General features: G+C 51.1%; 7 protein-coding genes across 7 annotated transcripts; 2 read left to right on the forward strand and 5 right to left on the reverse strand.

Annotated features, from left to right (window-relative positions):
• Positions 1-161: 161 nt before the first annotated feature.
• On the reverse strand, positions 162-2,047 carry HO173_004167 (uncharacterized protein; the record flags this gene model as incomplete). Its single annotated transcript, XM_037306091.1, has 6 exons — positions 162-173; positions 224-397; positions 449-492; positions 543-874; positions 926-1,912; positions 2,010-2,047. 6 exons carry the CDS (start codon positions 2,045-2,047, stop codon positions 162-164), a joined length of 1,587 nt encoding a protein of 528 aa, XP_037167284.1.
• A 674-nt stretch (positions 2,048-2,721) lies between these two features.
• On the reverse strand, positions 2,722-5,142 carry HO173_004168 (uncharacterized protein; the record flags this gene model as incomplete). The annotated part of the gene is made up of 3 exons (XM_037306092.1): positions 2,722-4,582; positions 4,638-4,810; positions 4,879-5,142. 3 exons carry the CDS (start codon positions 5,140-5,142, stop codon positions 2,722-2,724), a joined length of 2,298 nt encoding a protein of 765 aa, XP_037167285.1.
• Positions 5,143-5,594: 452 nt separating this feature from the next.
• Positions 5,595-8,380, forward strand: HO173_004169 (uncharacterized protein; the record flags this gene model as incomplete). The annotated part of the gene is made up of 4 exons (XM_037306093.1): positions 5,595-6,839; positions 6,893-6,999; positions 7,053-7,215; positions 7,268-8,380. The coding sequence occupies 4 exons, from the start codon at positions 5,595-5,597 to the stop codon at positions 8,378-8,380; spliced, it is 2,628 nt and encodes an 875-aa protein (XP_037167286.1).
• A 484-nt stretch (positions 8,381-8,864) lies between these two features.
• HO173_004170 (uncharacterized protein) lies at positions 8,865-10,835 on the reverse strand (the record flags this gene model as incomplete). The annotated part of the gene is made up of 8 exons (XM_037306094.1): positions 8,865-9,585; position 9,732; positions 9,888-10,027; positions 10,083-10,138; positions 10,295-10,313; positions 10,461-10,537; positions 10,587-10,593; positions 10,645-10,835. The coding sequence occupies 8 exons, from the start codon at positions 10,833-10,835 to the stop codon at positions 8,865-8,867; spliced, it is 1,212 nt and encodes a 403-aa protein (XP_037167287.1).
• Positions 10,836-11,148: 313 nt separating this feature from the next.
• Positions 11,149-14,493, forward strand: HO173_004171 (uncharacterized protein; the record flags this gene model as incomplete). The annotated part of the gene is made up of 6 exons (XM_037306095.1): positions 11,149-11,331; positions 11,389-11,473; positions 11,527-11,648; positions 11,702-11,857; positions 11,914-13,363; positions 13,412-14,493. The coding sequence occupies 6 exons, from the start codon at positions 11,149-11,151 to the stop codon at positions 14,491-14,493; spliced, it is 3,078 nt and encodes a 1,025-aa protein (XP_037167288.1).
• A 1,770-nt stretch (positions 14,494-16,263) lies between these two features.
• HO173_004172 (uncharacterized protein) lies at positions 16,264-17,699 on the reverse strand (the record flags this gene model as incomplete). Its single annotated transcript, XM_037306096.1, has 4 exons — positions 16,264-16,336; positions 16,541-16,698; positions 16,865-17,284; positions 17,358-17,699. 4 exons carry the CDS (start codon positions 17,697-17,699, stop codon positions 16,264-16,266), a joined length of 993 nt encoding a protein of 330 aa, XP_037167289.1.
• Positions 17,700-18,233: 534 nt separating this feature from the next.
• On the reverse strand, positions 18,234-19,975 carry HO173_004173 (uncharacterized protein; the record flags this gene model as incomplete). Its single annotated transcript, XM_037306097.1, has 6 exons — positions 18,234-18,330; positions 18,393-18,555; positions 18,606-19,380; positions 19,444-19,540; positions 19,608-19,644; positions 19,744-19,975. The coding sequence occupies 6 exons, from the start codon at positions 19,973-19,975 to the stop codon at positions 18,234-18,236; spliced, it is 1,401 nt and encodes a 466-aa protein (XP_037167290.1).
• Positions 19,976-20,307: the final 332 nt, after the last annotated feature.

The following is a 20,307-nucleotide window of genomic DNA, read 5'->3' on the forward strand; positions in this document are numbered from 1 at the left end:
ACGTCTTCTGGACAGTATCCTCGTCCGCTGTTAGGTGGCTCATGAGGAATATGTGGAGTTTCTTATCAATTCGGATCCGTCAGCATCTTTGCTTAAAACAGAACACAATCAAATTTTATCAATTGAACACTATTGCGTGCTATATAGTCATAGAAGGGTATCTAAAAAACATACTAGAAGCGGTCAGCCAGAGGCGCCATCTGTAAGGTGGAGGACAACTTACTGGAATGAATAGATAAGGAACTTGTCGTTCATACTCTTTCCAAGCATCACCGTACTTGGCAGAACATTTCTGGATATCTCTGTAGGCTCGATGCAGAATCATCGGGGTGAAGAACGCAGCGTAGAACCAAGGAAATGGGCTATTAAAGCCAGTGACGAGGCCCCACATCAATGCCTAGCATGTCCTGTCAGCGAAACCGGGCGCTGAGAATGAGAAGCCACCCACAAAGTACAGATCACAAGTGTAGTGGATTTTGCGAGCCTTTCCATCTGTTAAGCTGATTAGTATACTTTCTAAACACCACAAACGATCAACATACACCAGCCGTCTGCCAGAAGAGCGACACCCTGATCGGTCGGAATAGTTTTTGGGTTATCGAGGTCTTGCCATGGCAGTTGGGGGAATGTCTTTCTGCTAGAAAGAGTACCGCGTTCCCATTGTCTGAATCGATTCTTTTGCGCATTGGCGGTGTCCCAAACCCAATAGACGAACAGGTAAGAGATGTAAAGAAGAGTCAGAGCAATAGAATTCCAGTGGTAATCCGAAGGTGAATGGTTGGCTAGGTAGATTGAGCAGTGGCAATAGCTGAGCGGTACACCAGCAAGATTCCAGAAGATAAGCATGAAGCCCCATTTCTCGTAGTACATGTCCCTATCATCCGAATTAGCAAGATGCTAATGTCGATATTAGGGCCATGCCTACCACGTGGTGACGATCGATTCCTCTGCCTTGGAGCAGGCGTTCGCATATAAGAAGTGGGCCATGATGAGAAAGCCCACTTCACCAGACACGTAACCGTACCGCTCATATTGACGTGCTGCGGCGCCGCATGATACCAAGAAGAGGATATACCATGGCAACCTGACTTCGAAGAACATCTTAAAGTCCAACCATCCGAACATCCTTGGGTTCAACTCTGCGCCCATGAAGAAGTCATAGACGTGATATCCGGTCATCCTGTGCTCAGCGCCTCGGTACAAGGCGGAAACGTAGGCCACAATGGAGACGATGAATCCAGAGATGATGGCAACGGACATGAGCGGTCCAAACTCGTCAATAATGGTATAAAGCTTGAAAATTCCAGAGACATGTAGTACTGCAGCAGTGACAATGGTCGTATACCAGGACCACTGTCCCGAGCAATAATATTTCAAGCTCTTGCCCCCTTCATGTTCCAATGGTTTGCCAGCCGAGTAGATACCCGGTAGATAGAGATAACATGCGGCTTGGAAGAGCAAGAAGCCCCAGTACAAGATCCAGGCCTTCATTTTTGGGAAAGCACCGTCGTAGACCAAGCCGACCAGATATGTGACGAATTCTAATTTGCTCTCTCCTTGCTTCGGCAGCGGAAGGTGGCCATCGTAATATGTCGCTCCAATCCACATATACCACATCAAGAGAGGGAAGCCAATCATCATGGCAGTGACGCCCCATGATCCGCCGAATTCAAAGTGTCCAGTGTAGTCAATGCGAGGGTCTTTGCCTTTCTGAGAGGATTTTGCATGTCCATTCGCGCTCCCATTGAGGTTTGCGCTTCCGTTTACCTGTTTCGTTTTGCTAGCGGCCTTATTGTCACCCCTTTTTTGCATAGCATCTGGAGAGACCTCTGAGCTTCCATCCCTTGCTGTGGACTTCCGAGCCTTGGATCGTCGCGTGGGCGTTTCAACGTAGCCAGGACGCTCTGTCTTCCTAGAAGATAGTCAGTCGCCGACTCAAGAAACAAGTTATGATAAGAGGATGACGTGCGATCAGCCTGTACTAATGCAGTGGTGCAATGGGATCGTACTTAGGGGTTTCTCCCAATTGAGAACGCGTCAATGTCATACTGATGTTACGGTCCCCTATCCCAGTCTCAGTACGAAGGGTGGCTGAATATAGCGATTAGCATGAAAACTAACAGGTTGACCTCTACTTGTGTTTGGCAGAAGAATGAAAGTAATACATAAGAATGGGCATAGGAATAAATTATAAACGTTGTGGAACGCGATTTATTTCTTAACAGGGAGAGAGGCGTGCGGAGCAAGCTCCGCCGCTAAAACATCGTCATTGATGGACATGGTCATCTACTCGTATAATCCAGAAGTGAGTTCTTTGATAGAGTAAGGACACCAATAGATTAACCGATATCCGGCTAAGTGGAAGAAATTATTGGTGTCCTCGCTCTATCAAAGGACTCACTTCTGGATTGTACTGAGTACTTCCGACTACCTACTTACTCTATTCCAAGGTATAAAACATATGAATCTGGTAACAACGACAACAATAGAAAGTTTCGGGTAATGTACCTTTATCAAAGTGCTCGTGTTTGTATCGTCACGGTAACACAAATACCTGTCAAGTATCATATGAATAAGGCTTGGTCCAAAAGTGATACTTCTGAGTCCGCTCAAAGGCACAAAATTGAAGGAGAAATTTACAAGTGAATTGCTTGATATGCAATTAATACCTATATACACCCAAAATGTCCTCCGAAAATGGTGTCAACTAACACTTTGTCACTATGCGCCCCTGCGCACATTCGTAGACATTAACGTGATCTTCTTGCCCTTTTTCTTCTTGTTGCTCGCATTTGGGAATGCTTGGTTGGAACTGCTGGCTTCGAGACTACTTGCTTCAACCTGAGCAACCAAATCCTCTTCTTGTAAAAGATCTCGCTCCCATCCCTGAAGCCAGCCATCGTTCTCTGACGGCTCATGCTCGTCCCGAACTGCAGGCATGTCTGGTGACGTGGGCACAATCATTCTTGTGCCCCATACAGTCTTGGAGGCAACAGGGCTGGTAGATGGGGACGCTAAAGAGGCAAATCCAGAGCCACCTTGAGTCCTTGACGAGGACCAAGGTGGTGATGAGGAGGCTGCTGCGAGGTCTATAGCTGACGCATCAGGTAGTGGCTGGAAATCGGATTCGGTGATAAGATCATGGGATGGGATAGGGCGTCGCCTTCTTGCAGCGGCCCATCTTTTGTCGTCCTCCTCTTTCTCTGCTCTTATACGTTCCTTCTCTTCACGGAATTCCTTTTCCCGATTCTTCTTCCGTCGTCGCTCGATCTCAACCGCAAATCCCTCGAGGACTTCCGGACTTACAACGTCGGTCCAATTACATTCGAGGAATCCGACCTCGCATCCATGAGGGAGATGTGCGAGGTATTTTGCGCGCCGTCGAAGCTCATCGTCGATGATATGTCCTGTGGAGACCCGCTCTACTCGTGGAAGTATGGTTGTAGGAAAAGAAGAATAATCTCCGAACGCAGCTTTCAGAATGCGAATATCAAGGGGGGATAAGTAGTAGTGCATAAGAGCCTCATAGAAGAAGAAAGGTGGATCGTTGTGGGCATGACGAGAGGCAGCGCCAGATCTGTCTCGGAAGCGCGACGACGACGCTTGGTCAGTGCTTGATGCTAGAGGTTGTGAGCGAGAAGTAGCTGAACTCTGGGACTCAGTAGACACTGTTGCCGAAGATGTCCTTTCGTTACTCTGGCTGGTTGATGTGGCTGTCGGCGACGGATCCAATGAAGAACCAGACCGACTTTGTGGACCAACGGAGCTTCCAGACAGAGATTGACCAGACTTTGTAGCATGTTGTATTGAATAGAAATCGTGGACACTCGTGCCATCACTGCTTCTAACGAAGTCGAGTAGTGGGCGCCGTGGTTTCCTTTCGCTGGGCTGCTTGGGCGCACTCGGAGGATTGCCGATGCCCTTAACTCTCTCTTTAGCTTCCAAAATGGATGACACAGCCTTCTTTGTCCATTGAGTTTCCTCCCCAAACATGAGCTCGTCCTCTTTCTCTTGCTGCTGCAGCGCCTCAATTTCCTCGTCGTACTGGTCAGTCACATATTCCTCGCTCCCTTTCATCACACGTGCGTAGTCCATGACCTCCGCAGCAAAGTACCAAGGGATGTCTTCAGCTTTTTCCAAAGATTCAGCCCCGTCTCGAGGCAAAGCAAGCGTACTTCCAGGCTGCCGCATTATCAGTCTAAGCACAACATCGGCCCCTTCTCGGGGTCGCTCTCCCTCTTGTCCAGTGAACCATCGGACAGGCCGAGTCTCCGAGATGTATATACTGTCCCAACAAATGGGACACTTTTTCCATCTTGCTTTCTTCTCAGGTGTTGGGCCGGTATCATCAGACGAGTGCATGAATCGAATCAGGCATGGTAGACAGAAAATATGCCCACATTTGGCCATTCGAGGAGCCACCGGGGTCGACAAGCATATGGGACAATTGGTTGATTGTGATTGAGCAGAAACAAGGATCTGCAAAACGTTACTCCAGTCTAAATGCACATCTGCGTCCACGCCTTGGGCTTGGTAAGCCCCGTTCGGATTGACAATGAAGCGGTAGTTGGCATGTATGTATCTTGCTGTTTATGAGCGTCGAATTTCAACCACATGTGCACGGAAGATCTGCCTACTTGGCCTTATCCTCAGCATGATAGCCAGATCCCAGCCCCCAAGTGGGGTTTCGTCTTGTGTTGCGACCGAAGTGATGAGGTTGGTAAGACTGAGGTCGAGGGGGTAAAGTGAAGTTCATCAAATGGGTTATCGAAGTCCGTCCTTTCCGACTATTGGTAGACTGCATGGCCGCCTATCCATCACGAGGTGTCAGTCGGCGTCTGTAACATTTCTGTCTCAGGAACGTGGGGTCTGGCTCACGGATTCAGCAGCAGCATCCTCATCCGCAAGCCTGGGCCGCCTTTGGCCTTTGTGTTGTTTCTTCAGGGGCTGGTTGTTCCTCGCAGTGGAGGATATGGACCGCGACGTCGATCCTATGCCGAAGCTTCCCGAACCACCAATCCGGCGCTGTGTATGACCCTCGATCCCAATGGAAGACCCGCTTTGCGATTGTGAAGGCGAAGGCGTCTGGGATGGATTGCACGCGTTCTTTGAAGCCAGAGAGACCGACGAGTTTGCTGACATCGCGTTCAGTTGAGGTCCTAGTAGGGCCCGAATGTGATTTATGTACAAGGTATGAGATATACAGGAACAAGTATTGAACGCACTTTCATCTGTGTGTCTTATGGGGTGTACAGGCCCCAAAAGGGACGTTGTTGTTGGTAGGGTGGAGGGGCAAGATGACTCGCAGTCGAGGTCTAGCCTAGCGCCGTTTGGTGCTTGGCGGTTTGGATAGACGGAAAATAACCTAAGTAGATAATACCGTCCAGCAAACGATAGCCTCGACCATCATTGTTTGACGCCTGCTCGCAAGACTATCCCAGATATCTTCTGCGAAAGGCACGTATAGGCATACCTCCTGCTTTACCGCTTCCACAATGACATCTCAATGCCGCACGGCATATGCCATGTTGACTTAGAAAAGAGATTGTTGCGCGCGGAGAGTCGTTCTACGTCCCCCTCTGGGGCACACGGCCATGAACTCTCAGCAACCCATGTTACCACAGGTGCAGCCAGCTATACCTCTTTCCAATGGCCGACCTGGGCACAATGCTCCCTACGCCCCTTCCCCTCATCCTCCGCAGCAGCCGCCATACTACCAAGGCTATCAATATCAATACCCTGTCCATTACCAGCGGCCTCCGCAGCAATGGACGCCCTATCCAGTACCCATGTCCATGGGAAGGGGCTACCAGCAATATCCTTCGATAACACCCTATCCAATACCACCACACCTGCCACCTATGCGTCCATCATCACAACAAGCCCCCTCATCATCTTCGATACGTTCGGTCCAAGGCATGCTCTCACCATCTTCGTCCAACACGTCCGTACACGTACCTTCATCCACACCCATGACTGTGTCGAACCCGTACCGTGCTCCTCCGACACCTCCACCACCTCCATCCGTGCCACAGCCGTCTCAACGGACTCCTTTTTACCCACCTCTTCCTTGGCAATCATTCGAAGGCGCCTTCCCTTCTAGAGCATCTCGAAGAAGAAGAAAAACGCCCGCTCCGCAGTCATCAAGCGTTCCTGTTGAGCTTCCTTCTCGTCGAGCATCCATCGGCGATGCTGAGACTGTACCTGACGAAGCTATGTTAGCTGTCGAAGCTCCACCTCCCATGCAAGAATCCTTACGCGACCCTCCTGTTTTTGAGACCCCCTTGACATCACAACCTCCATCAGAAGCTCTGTCTACCCAGCCGACCACTCCTTCCTCTGAAATTACTCCAAAGATGAATGCCTCAAGTCGACCGAGCATCCCTTTACTTCCTATAGTGCCTGCGGTCCCAAACCTTCCATTAGCCTCGCGGCCATCCAAGCGAGCCTCAGCTAGTGCCGCTTCCGATGTAATGAATGGCGTACCAGCGAACGCTGATCACCTCGCCAATGCTGTCGAGACTGCTGCTAAAGTCAATGCGGAGGGGAGCGAAGACCCGGCCAAGTCTGCAGAGACTGTAACTTTGCCTCCTGTTAAAGCCGCACCAAAGTCTTGGGCAGACCTCGTTCGAACTATGGGACAGAACACTACAGCTAGAACAGATCAAGCTCCTAGTGACTCCGCAGCTCAGACCAACGGCTTTACCCCAACCAAAGCCGGGTCTTTGGCCGACGCCCTTAGCTCATACAGCGTGAAGGAGAATAACGAGAATGCGAAAATAGCTTTCCTGGAGCCGAGAGGCCTTGTTAATACTGGCAACATGTGCTACATGAATTCTGTAAGTCCTAGTTGCTCCTCGGTATTTTTAAACGCCTCTAATCAGTCCAATAGATTCTGCAGGTCCTTGTTTTTTGTATACCATTCTACAATTTTCTCGAGAAAATCGGAAGACAAGCGGCACATAGCTTCAAAAGTGATACTCCACTCATGGACGCCATGTAAGCCAGTAGTGAAGCCATGTTTCAGCTGAGTAGTATTGACCTATTCTCAGGATTATGTTCATGCGTGAATTCCCTGTCATCGATGCAGCAGCTTCTGTTGACCAGCTTCGGATGCGTCTGAAAGAAAATGAGCTTGAGCAATATGGCGTAGCTTTCATTCCAGAGTTCGTGTACGAGGTCATTCGCCGACTACCTCGATTCTCGTCTATGCGAGTAAGTCTTTTGCTTATCTTGGATCGCCAAGACATTTACTGACCTCCATCAGCGTGGACACCAGCAAGACGCAGAAGAGTTCCTCGGCTTCATTCTGGAAGAGATGCATGATGAGTGCAGTCGGGCGATGAGATCACCCAATGCGAAAATGTCCTCTGGAGCGTCAACTCCTACTAACGGAGTGACATCCCCGACCAGCGAATCTACTGATCCTCATGCAATAGATGATGGGGTTTGGCAGGAAGTTGGACCGAAGCAGAGAGCTGCCATTACTAGATCATCAGGAGCGATTGCCACTGAATCACCGGTTACCAAGATCTTCGGTGGAAAACTTCGCTCAGAATTGCGTGTACCAGGCATGAAGAACTCGGTCACACTGGAACCATACCAGCCCTTACAGCTTGACATTGGCGCACCGCACGTCAGCAATATCATAGACGCATTGAAAGGGTTGACTAAGCCAGAAACGCTTCATGGCGATTTCAACTCACCGAGGGGCCCAGGTTCAACGGCCACCAAACAGGTCACCGTTGAAACTCTGCCACAAGTGCTCATCCTTCATCTGAAGCGCTTTCAGTACGACAGTAGTGGCGGAACTCAGAAGATTTGGAAGAAAGTGGGCTACCCCTTGGACCTTGAGATTCCGAAGGAGGTCTTCCCGCAACACAAAAGGGGAGGTTTGCTCGCTCATGGAGGCTTGCCAAAATATCGTCTCATTAGTGTTGTATATCATCACGGGAAGAATGCTAGCGGAGGTCACTACACTGTCGACGTGCGGCGGCAAGAGGGACGGGAGTGGATTCGACTCGATGACACGGTCATAAGGCGAATTCGAAGCGAAGATGTGGCGGAAGGCGGGAGCGAAGAGGATCCTAAAGTTCTAGCTGCTGCGCTGGAGCAGCACAAAAACGGTCAGCATCAGAGCAGCAACGTTTATGAACAGTTTGCAGCGGAAGAAGAGGAGCAGAAGCAGGCGGAGAAAGGATGGAGTCAGGTCAATGGCGTGGCCTCGACTTCGTCTTCAGTCGGCAAGAAGTGGTCAGGGGTTGCTAATGGGAATGAGATACCCAAGATTTCATCTGGAAAGATGACTCCTGTTCATCGGGCGTCCGTCAAGGACAACAAAGTCGCATACATTCTTTTCTATCAGAGGGTGAATACATAGGGAAAAAGTCGACTGTTGCAGTCCTCGTGTGCTTGGATGCATATACCCAGAGGAAAGGAAAAGCGCATTCATTTTGGTAGAGCAAGTTGGCGATGTAGAAGAGTCGCAGCAGGTGGGCACATGTTGGCAGCAGCTTGTACTAATGCACACAGCTTGCTGTGTATGCTATACTTTACATATGATTGTATATACTTTAATTGAGTGGATACAATGATTGCTACTCTGTACGTTCATTCGTGTGGAACTCCAGGAGGTGCACGCGAGGGCTACCGGACTCGAAACAAAGGACAAAGCGGTTCATTGCCGTGATCACACGGTCAACGCTGCTTTTTGAGTGAGTTGTGTGACCACTTCCATCTCTAATTGTACATTAAATTGGAAAACCCTCTAGGCCAGCAGGGGATATCGTCCCATTGAAGAGTAGGCCAGGTTGGCTATCCACCGCTTGAGTGCTCCATAGTCAGACCACCAATCCGGGCCCTTATCACGTTAAAAGGATATCATAACCGTGCTTCTTGATCTTTACAGTTTCCGCTTCATTACCATACCGTCTCCTAACGAGCTCAAAGATCACAAGGCCGGCACTAGTACTTGGGACTTGCTTGATAGTGTTCACGAGAAACCCCTTGTAAAGCCACCCTAGCCAACCGCCAGAACGGCGGGCGTACACCAGACATTGGTCATAAGTCTTCTTGTAAGCCCCGTAATAGCTCCGCAACATCGCGGCCTTGGGTTGATCAATCTTGGCCTGTGAGTCTAAGAACGCGAGCGACTTGTAGTGGACGTTCTGGATTAGATTGAGTGGATGCTGGACGATCTGTTGACTGATTGAGGCTGCGATTCCGGCAAGCATCAAAAAGGTCGGCTCGATGGCGTAGTGCGGTTTGATGACATCGATGGGCCCAGTCCCATCCAATTTGGGACTCAGAATTGGGGAAAGTAGGTTGCTCTGTAAGTCGCCGTAGTATTTGGCCACGAAGCCGTAGTAAGCCTGGGCTTTGACATACTCGAAGGTTGCGAAAAAGGCCGCATAGCCGAGTGAATCTTTGACAAGAGGCAGGCCCCAACCCGCGAATACACCACGAGGACCGATCTCGCGGAGCTTGCTGCGGCCGTATTGCCACATCGTGTTATATTTGCCGCTCAAGACCTCGCTGGTACGGAAGCGAACGGACAGAGCGTCAAGAGGAGCCGCTATCACTGATCTGCATCCAGATTGCGGGTCAGTATCTGCCTTTTCAGGGGGAATACCGAGCCTTGGAAAATCTTTAAGGTGCAAACACTCCCAAGACGGGTTTAAGACTCGAATCTCTGTTCACGAAGAAAGGACATGTGAACCGAGGATACGTACTCTACGCAGATCTCGGAGTCAGCATTATTTATTCGGGGTAGGAAATGGAGTTGCAAAACAGGTCTGAGGAGAAGAAAGATCTTCTGGCTCTCGAAACATATCTTTCGACTCAACTTCATTACGAAATAGGAAGGATCAGCTCCGAAATGTACGTACGGATTACGCCGGCAGAAAATCCGGCTACGGCTGTGCAGTAGACTGGTGGAGGTGGATAGATTCTCTTCAGCGATTGCGAAGAGGGGTGGTGCAGAGTACCTAAGATCTGGAGATAAGACGTGTACAGAACTGCTCCAACTCTACCACTTGTCAGGCATTCAAGGCTAATAGCGTGGAGAGAAGAGGAGGCATTACCCAACATTTGCAAGCATGGGCGGGAGCACATGGTTGGGAATGAAGGTCCATCCGTACTATCCAATACGTCAGAGTCAGAATGTTGTCTTTCTTCGAGGCTAAGGACTGTTCTTATAACGACTGCGGCAGTAAGAAGGAGCTCTCGCCCCCCAAACAGGCCTTGCACTCATACAATGGTCTCTGATATGAAAATATTGCTGAAATGTACATACAGTTCGAACGGCATGAGTACTGGATTATGAATTCAGGGTCAGTCTTGCTTGTTTGAGGGGGCATGGCGAGCCTTGGAACACGTCTAGAGAGTGAACACTCCCAAGACATCTCTCAAGCCTCAAAATTTAGTTCAGAAGAACAAATATGGACTCCGAAAATACGTACAGAAGCCCAGGCGTACTCATTCGGAGAGACCAACTTTCCTGAGCCTGAACTCGAGGATTGATAGCCCTTGCAAAGGCCTGACACTGGCTTCAGCAGCTCCTCAAAAACATCAAGAATGCATCGTACTAGGTAGCTACACAGAGATAAGCATGGCCATCTCTTCTACACGTAACACTGAACTCACTCAACACGAGTACGAAAGAAGGCCTTCGCTGGAGCCCTGAAATAGAAGGCTACCGTCTGAGAGGCAACAGCTCGCACTCCTGATGCGGATGCTCCGGTGGCGGCATTGCTTTTTTTGTCTCTTCGAGGACTGTTTGGTATATCCGAAGCCGAATCTGTGTTTGATAATCCTTTGGTCGACGTCCCAAACATCCTACTCCCAAGCCATCTGTGTCACTGGATAGGAATATCACTTGCTCCTTACCTAGTTCTGATCTCAAGGAAACACGCATCTAACGGTTCTGTGATTGCCTGCGAGGTTGAGATGAAGTGAAGGTCGGTGCCTGCCACGCTATACCCGTTTCATAATAGGGCGCTAAGCTTCATCGGCGTCTGCAGCCATTTTACGCGCTTCGCGCTTTCCACCTTTCACCTTTCACTGACACTTCTCCACCTTACTATTCACAACACTATCATTCTTTTTTCATTTTCCTCCCACCATAGTTCGTCTAGAGCCCTCGAGAAAATGGGAGACGAAGTCAAGATAGACAAGGACACCTTCAACAATCGGCTCTCACACTTTGTTTCGACATGGAAGGGCGACAAACGACAGTCGAACGACGCGTTGTTCGGCGGCGTGGGATCCATAGTGGTTCTCTTGGGTAGGAATGAGGATAGTCAGTCGTTTCAGAAGAACAACGCCATGCACGTATGTGCTACTACTAGAATGTCCCTTGACGTCAAGAGCTTACACAGGTGATTGCAGTTCTGGCTACTTGGATATGAGTTTCCTGCTACTCTAATGATCTTCACATTGGAGTCCCTCTATATCGTCACTACTTCGAAGAAAGGTACGTGGCAGCCGAGCTGCGCGCGGCTTCTGGACTGACTTGAAATTTTCTAGCTAAACACCTTGAGCCTCTGAAGGGTGGCAAGGTCCCGATCGAGATCCTTGTCCGCGGCAAGGACGCGGAACAGAATGCGAAGCAGTTTGAGAAGTGCCTCGATGTCATCAAAGGCGCAGGAGTACGTTACATGGTCCATTGTAGTTGCTGTACAGGTTCGCTGACATCGTTCAGAAGAAAGTTGGGATCATTGCCAAGGATGCCTCAGCAGGGCCATTTGCGGAGGAGTGGAAGAAGGCTTATGGTGACATCTCAAAAGAGGTTGAAGAAGTCGACATCTCCCTGGCTCTTTCAGGAGCCGCCTTTGCAGTGAAGGATGAAAACGAGCTGGTGGGTCCCCCAATGCGTATCCATGTTCAGCTCAGAAGGTCGCTTATACTGAGCAGCGGAATATGCGAAACGCGTCAAGGGCTTGTACGGGACTTCTATCAGAGTTCTTCGTCGAGGAGATGTCAGGAATCCTGGATGCGGAGAAGAAAGTGACGCATAAAGAACTCTCGGATAAGATTGACCAGAAGCTCGATGACCAGAAATTTTTCCGAAATCTGAAGACCAAGCTACCATCTGATTTCGACAACAGCCAGCTTGACTTTATGTACGGACCAATGGTTCAGAGCGGTGGGAACTACGACCTTAAATTATCAGCGGCTTCTGACACTAACAATCTACATCCCGGTATTATCATCGCTGGTCTTGGCCTTCGGTACAAGAGCTACAGCTCGATGGTAGCTCGCACGTTCTTGGTGGATCCCAACTCGTCTCAGGAAGCGAATTACAAAGTGCTTCACAGCATACAAGATACGCTCATTCAGGAGGCGAGGGAGGGTGTTGTCATCAAAGACCTTTACAACAAAGCCCTGAATATCATCAAGACAAAGAAGCCGGAACTGGAGAAACATTTCCTGAAGAGTATAGGTGGGGGGATTGGTATCGAGAGTCGGGACTCAACCCTCATTATAAACGCAAAGAATACCAGACAGCTTAAGGATGGAATGACACTGAATATCGCCCCTGGCTTCACCGACATTGAGAACCCAAGTCCTCAGGACAAGAAAAGCAAAGCTTATACACTCTTCGTATCGGACACTATCCGCGTCAAGGGACGATCCGAAGGCTCTGCCAACTTTACCAATGCCGCGGCATTGGAGCTCGGGGCAGTATCATTCTACTTCAAGGATGAAGAGGAAGAAGAAACGCCGGCGCAGAAGTCGAAAGCCAAGAAAGATCCCAAAATTGGAGCTGTGGCATCTAGCAACGTGGTGAAGACGAAGCTTCGTGCTGACCGCGCAAAACAGGTGGACGAAGGAGCAGAAGCACGGAGACGAGAGCATCAGAAGGAACTCTCCCAGAAGATCCAGCAGAATGGCTTGGAGCAGTACAGCGAGGCAATCGGCGATGCGAATGGGGTGACACAGAAGAAATTCAAGAAATTTGAGTCTTACAAACGGGACAATCAGTTTCCTTCAAGGGTGGCAGACCTCTCGATCGTAGTCGATGTCAAGGCTTCAACAATTGTATTGCCAATCATGGGCCGGCCTGTGCCATTCCATATCAATACGATCAAGAACGCCAGCAAAAGTGACGAAGGAGAATTCTCCTATCTGCGAATCAATTTTCTCTCGCCTGGGCAGGGTGTTGGCAGGAAAGACGACCAGCCTTTCGAGGATGCAACAGCACACTTTGTGAGAAGCTTGACTTTCAGATCTACGGATTCAGATCGAATGCAGGATATCGCACAGCAGATAACCGACCTCCGAAAGAACGCTGTGCGTCGAGAACAGGAGAAGAAAGAGCTGGAAGACGTGGTTGAGCAGGACAAGCTCAGTGTTGTCCGAAGTATGTATTTTGATCCTGTCTTGAAGACAGATTACTAACATCACCCAGACCGTAAGCCAGTGGGTCTCGACAATGTCTTCGCCCGGCCTGGCCTTGACGGCAAGCGTATCGCTGGTGAACTGGAGATCCATAATAACGGTCTCCGCTACCACGACCATCGTGGCAGTCAAATTGACATCCTCTTCAGTAACATGAAGCATCTCTTCTTTCAACCCTCTACGCACGAGCTGATCGTCATCATACACATTCATCTGAGAGATCCGATCATGATTGGAAAGAAGAAGGCCAAAGATGTGCAATTTTATCGCGAAGCCACGGATATGGCGTTTGATGAGACCGGAAACCGAAAGCGGAAGCACCGTTATGGTGATGAAGAGGAGTTCGAGCAGGAGCAGGAGGAGAGAAGACGACGAGCGCAGCTTGACAAAGTCTTCAAGAATTTCGCAGAGAAGATAACGGCCGCTGATTCAGATTCCAAGGGGGTCGACATTCCATTCCGAGATCTGGGCTTTAGCGGTGTACCTAACCGCTCGAACGTGCTATGCCAGCCCACTACTGACTGCCTGGTGCAACTGACGGAGCCGCCTTTCATGGTACTCACCCTAGAAGAGATTGAGATCGTCCATCTGGAACGTGTACAATTTGGCTTGAAGAACTTTGATATGGTCTGCATCTTCAAAGATTTCAATCGACCGCCTGTCCACATCAACACAGTACCAGTGGAGAGCCTGGAGGCTGTCAAAGACTGGCTCGACTCCGTCAATATCCCATACAGCGAAGGTCCTCTGAATCTCAATTGGGGCACTATCATGAAGACTGTGATTGCGGACCCTCACCAGTTCTTTGTCGACGGTGGTTGGTCGTTCCTGACCATGGAATCTGACAATGAAGACGAGGAAGACGAGGAGGAAGAGTCCGCGTTCGAAATGTCGGACTCTGATCTCGCTGCTGACGTGTCTGAGTCCGAGGACGAATCGGAGTTCGATGACGACGCTTCTGCTGATGAAGGTGACGCAAGCGACGATGAGAGTGGTGGAGAGGACTGGGATGAGCTTGAGAAGAAAGCTAAGAAGAAGGACAGAGAGGGTGGTTTGGAAGATGAGGATTCCGGAAGGAAGAAGAAGCGGTAGATTGCCTTTACTGATTGGGGAACATTTACCTTTGATCATCCACTTGATACGAGACTCGTCCTGGGCAGTTGTGTGTTTGACAGCCCACAGACGCAAGTTTCTCGGGCATTAAGCGTTGGTTAATTCCATCTGACGACGTGGTGTTAGTCATTGAGCAGCCTTTTGAATAGACAAGGATCACGATGAAATACCCTTTGCATATTGAGTCATTTCAGACCCAGCACGGATTGGATTGAGGCATGGTCTCGGCGCTTCGTCTTTCAGATCCCGAACGTGTCCACTACTGGCTGCCACCAAGCTCCAGAGGTCCTTCCAGCCTAGCCACGACCGTCCTTATTCCTTCTCCAGCATCAAACCCACCAACTGGACTCGCGTCCACACGCCCTGAACAGACGGTCCAGACCCACGCTACTGCAAAGCACTTCGAACGGCTCGCTAGACAATTAGACAATGTCCCTATCATTCATGAAGCTGTTTATGAATCTGCTCCAACCTTCCAATGCGAAGCAATGGGGAAGGGTGCCCATAGGCACATTTTGTTTTTTCACTCCATCCAAGTCTGTGTTCAATGGCTCCCTCACCTCCAGCAGTGTCCCTTGCCAAAAGACCAAACCCCTCCCTCTATCGAAAACCGTGCCCGTTGATCGAAGCCACCGGAACTGTGCCGCCGCCTGTGAGATCTCCCACAGCTTCAAACCCGGCTCAGAACCAACGATGTCTCGCAATCCAATCAGATCTACATTCAAACCCAACCAACATCAATACCCACCCCAAAAAAAACAAAAACCAACCCATCCATCCAAAACCCAATCTCCAAAATGGCCTCCGCATTCCTCCCCCCAACTCCCCTCCGTCCCAGACACCGCACTCCCAGACCGCCAATGCCCCCCCCCCCCCTCCAGCTGCCACGAGCCCGCCCTACTCCCCCACCCTCCCCTCCTCCCACCCCATCGACTCCACCCGCCTCTCCCACCGGCTCCACCCCAGCCCCGCCTCTCAACCACCCGCCTCCCCGCCGCCCCAACCCCCTCAACCCCCCACGTGCCGCCGCCGCCGCCCCACCGCCGATCACTCATCCCCTCCTCCTCGGCCCCCGCGATCCAGCATCATCATCATCATCATCATCATCATCGTCCCCGCCGCCGACAACGGCGCGCTCTTTGCGAAAGGACGCCGGCAGCCGGCAGCTCTCGCGCTCCTGTCGGGATCTTTTGGCCGTTGACGGGTTCTCGGTCCGTCGGCGTCGGTTTGGGGGGTTTTTGTGCCTTGAGTGCGGTTGGGGTGGGGGCGGGGGCTGAGGTTGGGGTTGGGGTTGGATTTGGATTTTAAGGGGGGGGGGGGGGGGGGGGGGGGGGGGGGGGGGGGGGGACGGGGGACGGGGGACGGGGGACGGGTTTTGATGAGGTTGGGGTGGGTGTTGGGTGAGGGTGTAGAGGGGGGGGTTGATGAGGTTGGGGTGTTGGGTGGGGGTGTTAGGTGAGGGTGTAGAAGGGGGAAGGGGGAAAAATTGGTAAGGAGGGTGGAAGTGACGAGTGGGAACACGGTAGGTAGACAAATCCTCGCGCACTCGACAATCTTTCCAAAGCAGCGGTGCCGCTCACCGTAATTTCCAAACGCCGAACGCAACAACGGGGCGGTACGTTCGACACGTGCATGTGTTTTTCCTACCCCATCCTCCTTCCTATAAAGAGAAAAAAGCGCTGCAATATCCCCCTATCCCCCCCCCCCCGCCCACAACCGATGCTCCCATCCCCCATCCCCCAATCGACCTCAAAACCCCAACCGGAACAGACCGAACATATTCTTCATCCGCGCCAACTGATCCGGCGAAAACCGACTGTAGCTATACCGCACCGAGCGAGTGCAGATGTCAGTCCCTGTTTTTTGCAAATGTTCCCAATTCCCAATCCCCCAACCCCCCCCCCCCCCCCCCCCCCACACCCTCCCGTGTTCTCCCCACGGTTCGCACATTTTCAGGGTTCGCAGCGGGGGTGGGGTGGGGGGAAGAAGAGAAGAGAGAGAGAAGGAGAGCGGATCCGAGACTTACCACGCGTCGGTCGAGTAATCCATGTAGTTGCTGACCGGGTCCAGACCCGGCGAGCCGGGACAGCTGTCCTTGCCCGTGGGACAGCCCGTCGTGCTCTGGCTCTCCTGCGGCGTGTCGTCGCAGTAATCGCCCGGGTCGCCGGTCGCGCACGTGTTGTCCTGGGCGGACGGGCGAGTCAGTCGGTCGGTCGGTCAGTTGGTCAGAACCCATTTTCTCGAAACGAGCACGACGGCCATCGGGATTGTTGTTCGGGGTGATGGAGAGAGAGAAAGAAGAGAGAGAGAGAGAGAGAAAGAGAGAGAGAAGAAAGGCGACGAAACAGACCTGAAAAGTATGCAACAAGCCGAACCAATGCCCCACCTCATGCACGGCCGTCTTCCCCAAATTGTACCCGAAGGCCGGGACCGGGGCCTTGGGCATGCTGCCCGCGAGCACGTTGCACCCGTCGGTGGCGTAGTCCAGGGTCGGGTACTCGAGCGCCAGCCCGGCCGGGCCCGGGTACGTGATGGTGGTCGGCAGGGTGCAGTAGCCGAGCAGGGTGGAGGCGGCCGTGTAGGCGTAGGGGGCGGCCGAGAGGTTGGTCTGGAAGTAGAGGTTCAGGGCCTCGTAGCTGCCGCGGCGGAGGGAGCGCTTCATCGGGGTCGAGGAGGCGTCCGTGGCCCAGGCGTCGTTGACGGTCCAGGTCGTCGAGATGAGTTTGAAGGCGATGCCGGCGGGGCGGTAGAGGCTGGTGAGGATGGAGACCTGGCGGGTTTGTCAATTCACAAGGAGAGTGGAGAGTGAGGAGGGGGGGGGAGATGGGTGAGAAGAGGAGTACCTGGCTGGAAACCATGGCGGTCCGCACGCTGGGTGGGTAGTGGTCCATTTGGTCGATTGTGGAGACGAAGTGTATGTATGTTTGTACCACGATCGGCGAGCTTGCCTGTCGTTCCTGGTTGCCGTGTCGGGACTGCTCGAGGAAATCGGCGTGTGCTTGGCGGAGCTCATCGCTGGGGCCACGAGTGCCGCATACTTGGGTGACGTTTTGAAAAAGGTTGACATTTCGACCTACAGTGCCGAGGGTTCGCTTGTCAAGAAGGTCGACACTAGCACCAGCGGGATGGGCAGAGCTGGGAATGGCAGCAGTGGAGAGGAAAATGAACACTATTGGAAGAAGCATGATGCAATCGTCCTATATTTCTGAGGGAATCGGTCGGCAAGGGGTAACCTTGGAACGCAAAGTAGACGTTTATGAAGTATCAAAAGGAGAGAAGTCTTTGTCGTGTTATACACCTCTACAGGAGAAGAGCTCAAAAGGGCATCTCAGAGCATCGGAGGTGGTACCGCTGGGGCTTCCACAATGTCAACCGAAGCAAAGATTGCAAAGGTCCTCTGCTCTCAGCGGCGCCTTCCTGTGTGCATGAACCTTGCATTGAATCTGAAGCTCAGTGGACTGCATCCGGATTCCCTAGGGTGAGTACAAAGGGATTCTTGTTGCTTTCCCAACGCCACCACCACCACTACCACCACTCCCCATCTTTAGGGCAGATCAACATCCCAGGCCAAAAATGTTGCAAACGAGGTTGTTTGGAAAGGAAATACCAAATTCTAGATTGCTATGCCCTTTTCAGCTGCGCCTGTTCAAAATATCACCAGAACGCCAAACATTATTCCGGCAAAACGCACGTCGAGACGACGACGTTATATAAGTAGGTCATGCTGCATCATTACCTGGTCTTGAAATCCCGGTTGCGGTCGCTGTGCTGGGTTGGTCATTGTTCCATGACAAATAGGTATGGTCTCCGAGTTTGCTACATGGACGATATCGTCAGTCCGGCCAGCCACGATGTAGGAAAGTCTCCATTATACGTACCGGGGCTTAATGAGATGGGTCACTGTGAATAAGGCGCCGAGGACAATGCAGATGCCACCAACTGCCACATACGCTATCCCAAGGAAAGGATTCTTCCCTCCCATCACTGTTCGAGTGGATATGACCAAGGATTTGGTGCCTCCATATATATCGACCGGAAAGTCTAGAATTGGGATTTCAGTATGTGATAGCAGATTGAGGCGAACAACATACTATTTTCGATATCCACCTGGTACATGCTACACTGCATGGTCTCATTATCGTTGCGCTTCGCCAGCTTACTGAAATTCGGAAGCCCAGCAGTCCTCATCCAAACCTGAAAAGCTTCGTCGCTTTCCAAGTCTGGTAAGTTGTCCGAGGTGTAACCATCTTGGTATCGCAAATACCAGTTGGGTGGAGGAGTGATATCTGCAGGGTCGTATTTTGTAGGAGCATACAGAGCTTTATCGCTGCTCCAGGCGATACCATTTTCTGTCATGTTGTATGTAACGTTGAAGGCAGAGCTATCGTGCACATTCAGCTGCACGGGATTTGCAAATGAATCGTTGAAGATTGAATTGGCGATGAGACCGCAAGGCCAGTACGGCTTCCCATTGGGGTCGGTGTTCAAAGGACTACACGCGCCAAGAGAATTGTTGTTTATAGCATCGCCCTTCAATTGATTCGAGTCCAGAGATTTAACGTATCGGCGGTGGTTTTGGTAGAAATTCGTGAGACGGTAGTAGAGGAGTACCGGAGGTTTGAGGTTGTCGGGGATGTTGAACTGCAATGAGCAGACCGAAGTATCCACAGGATGGTCACTGTAGTAGGTACGGTTGATGTTGTATGATCTCCATTTGTATGTTGGGTTGCTTGAGCAATTCGAATTGGAGCCTTTGAATGACGACGAAGTATATTTGCTGGGAATTGTCTGGTATTCTGTGCTGTCAATCGAGGTATTTTGTGCCTCGTCCCGACAATGAGTATAGTCGATTGATATCTCTTGCACCTATCAACGTGTCCATTAGCAAGATGCGTGGGAGTGTGGAAAGTCTGATTGAGGTTGGCTGACTTGGGCACTGGCGTAGAGTAGAAGCCCTCCTATTGGAGCGAAGATGATTCCAACTATGAAAAAGAGAGGCAAAACCGTCTTGGGTGTAAGGATGGGTCTGCAAATTGTTCAGTAGTGGTCCGTAACGGGGACATGTAGCTGGTAGGAGGTCGCAGGCCACTTACTGCCACGCTTTCAGTCGCTGCTGCCGGAAGGCAGTATCTGTAGAGCCGCGAGGCTTTTGTCAGACACTGGACAAATCTTGAAAGTACCGGTATACCGGCCAACGCTGTTTGGGAGGCGTGAAGGTGGTGAGCTTACTAGCTGGCCTTCTGTTCTTTGCCTTCTTCTGCACCTCATCGTGGTCTTGACCATCTACCGACTCCGTGTGTGTCTGAGTTTGCGACATTGTGCGATTGAAGTACGCATGAGTGCCTTCGGAACAGTATGCTTGTGGTTGGTAAGCTTGAGGTCGGCGGTTGATGGCAAGTGTGGCAGCACAGGTAGGCGTAGGGCTGACGCCAAGGACGTGCCGCAATCGAAAACACTTCATACGGATTATCTCGCATTACGTGCATAAATTAACTCCGAATTAGCTCAAAGGTCCTGCATATAAGATATGTATGGGTGTCATTGACTTCATTGCACTGGGTTGGACTAGATACAGGCTCAAAAAGAGAGCGAGCATAATGCTTCTGGCCCGCCATTCCAATCTCCCTCCCGGAGTCACTCCAATTCACGTGATATCAGTCAATTGCCTCCCTCCTTACTCTGTTCCCTTCGGTTCAAGCCGAGGCCAATCGTACGTGATCCATATCCTGTCATTATGTCCATCAAAACATTGCCCAGAGGCAAATAGAAAGCGAAAAGGGGTATCTGTGAGCT

Source organism: Letharia columbiana (genome assembly GCF_014066305.1).
Source record: "Letharia columbiana isolate WasteWater2 chromosome Unknown Sc0000010_s0, whole genome shotgun sequence".
Lineage (NCBI taxonomy): Eukaryota > Fungi > Ascomycota > Lecanoromycetes > Lecanorales > Parmeliaceae > Letharia > Letharia columbiana.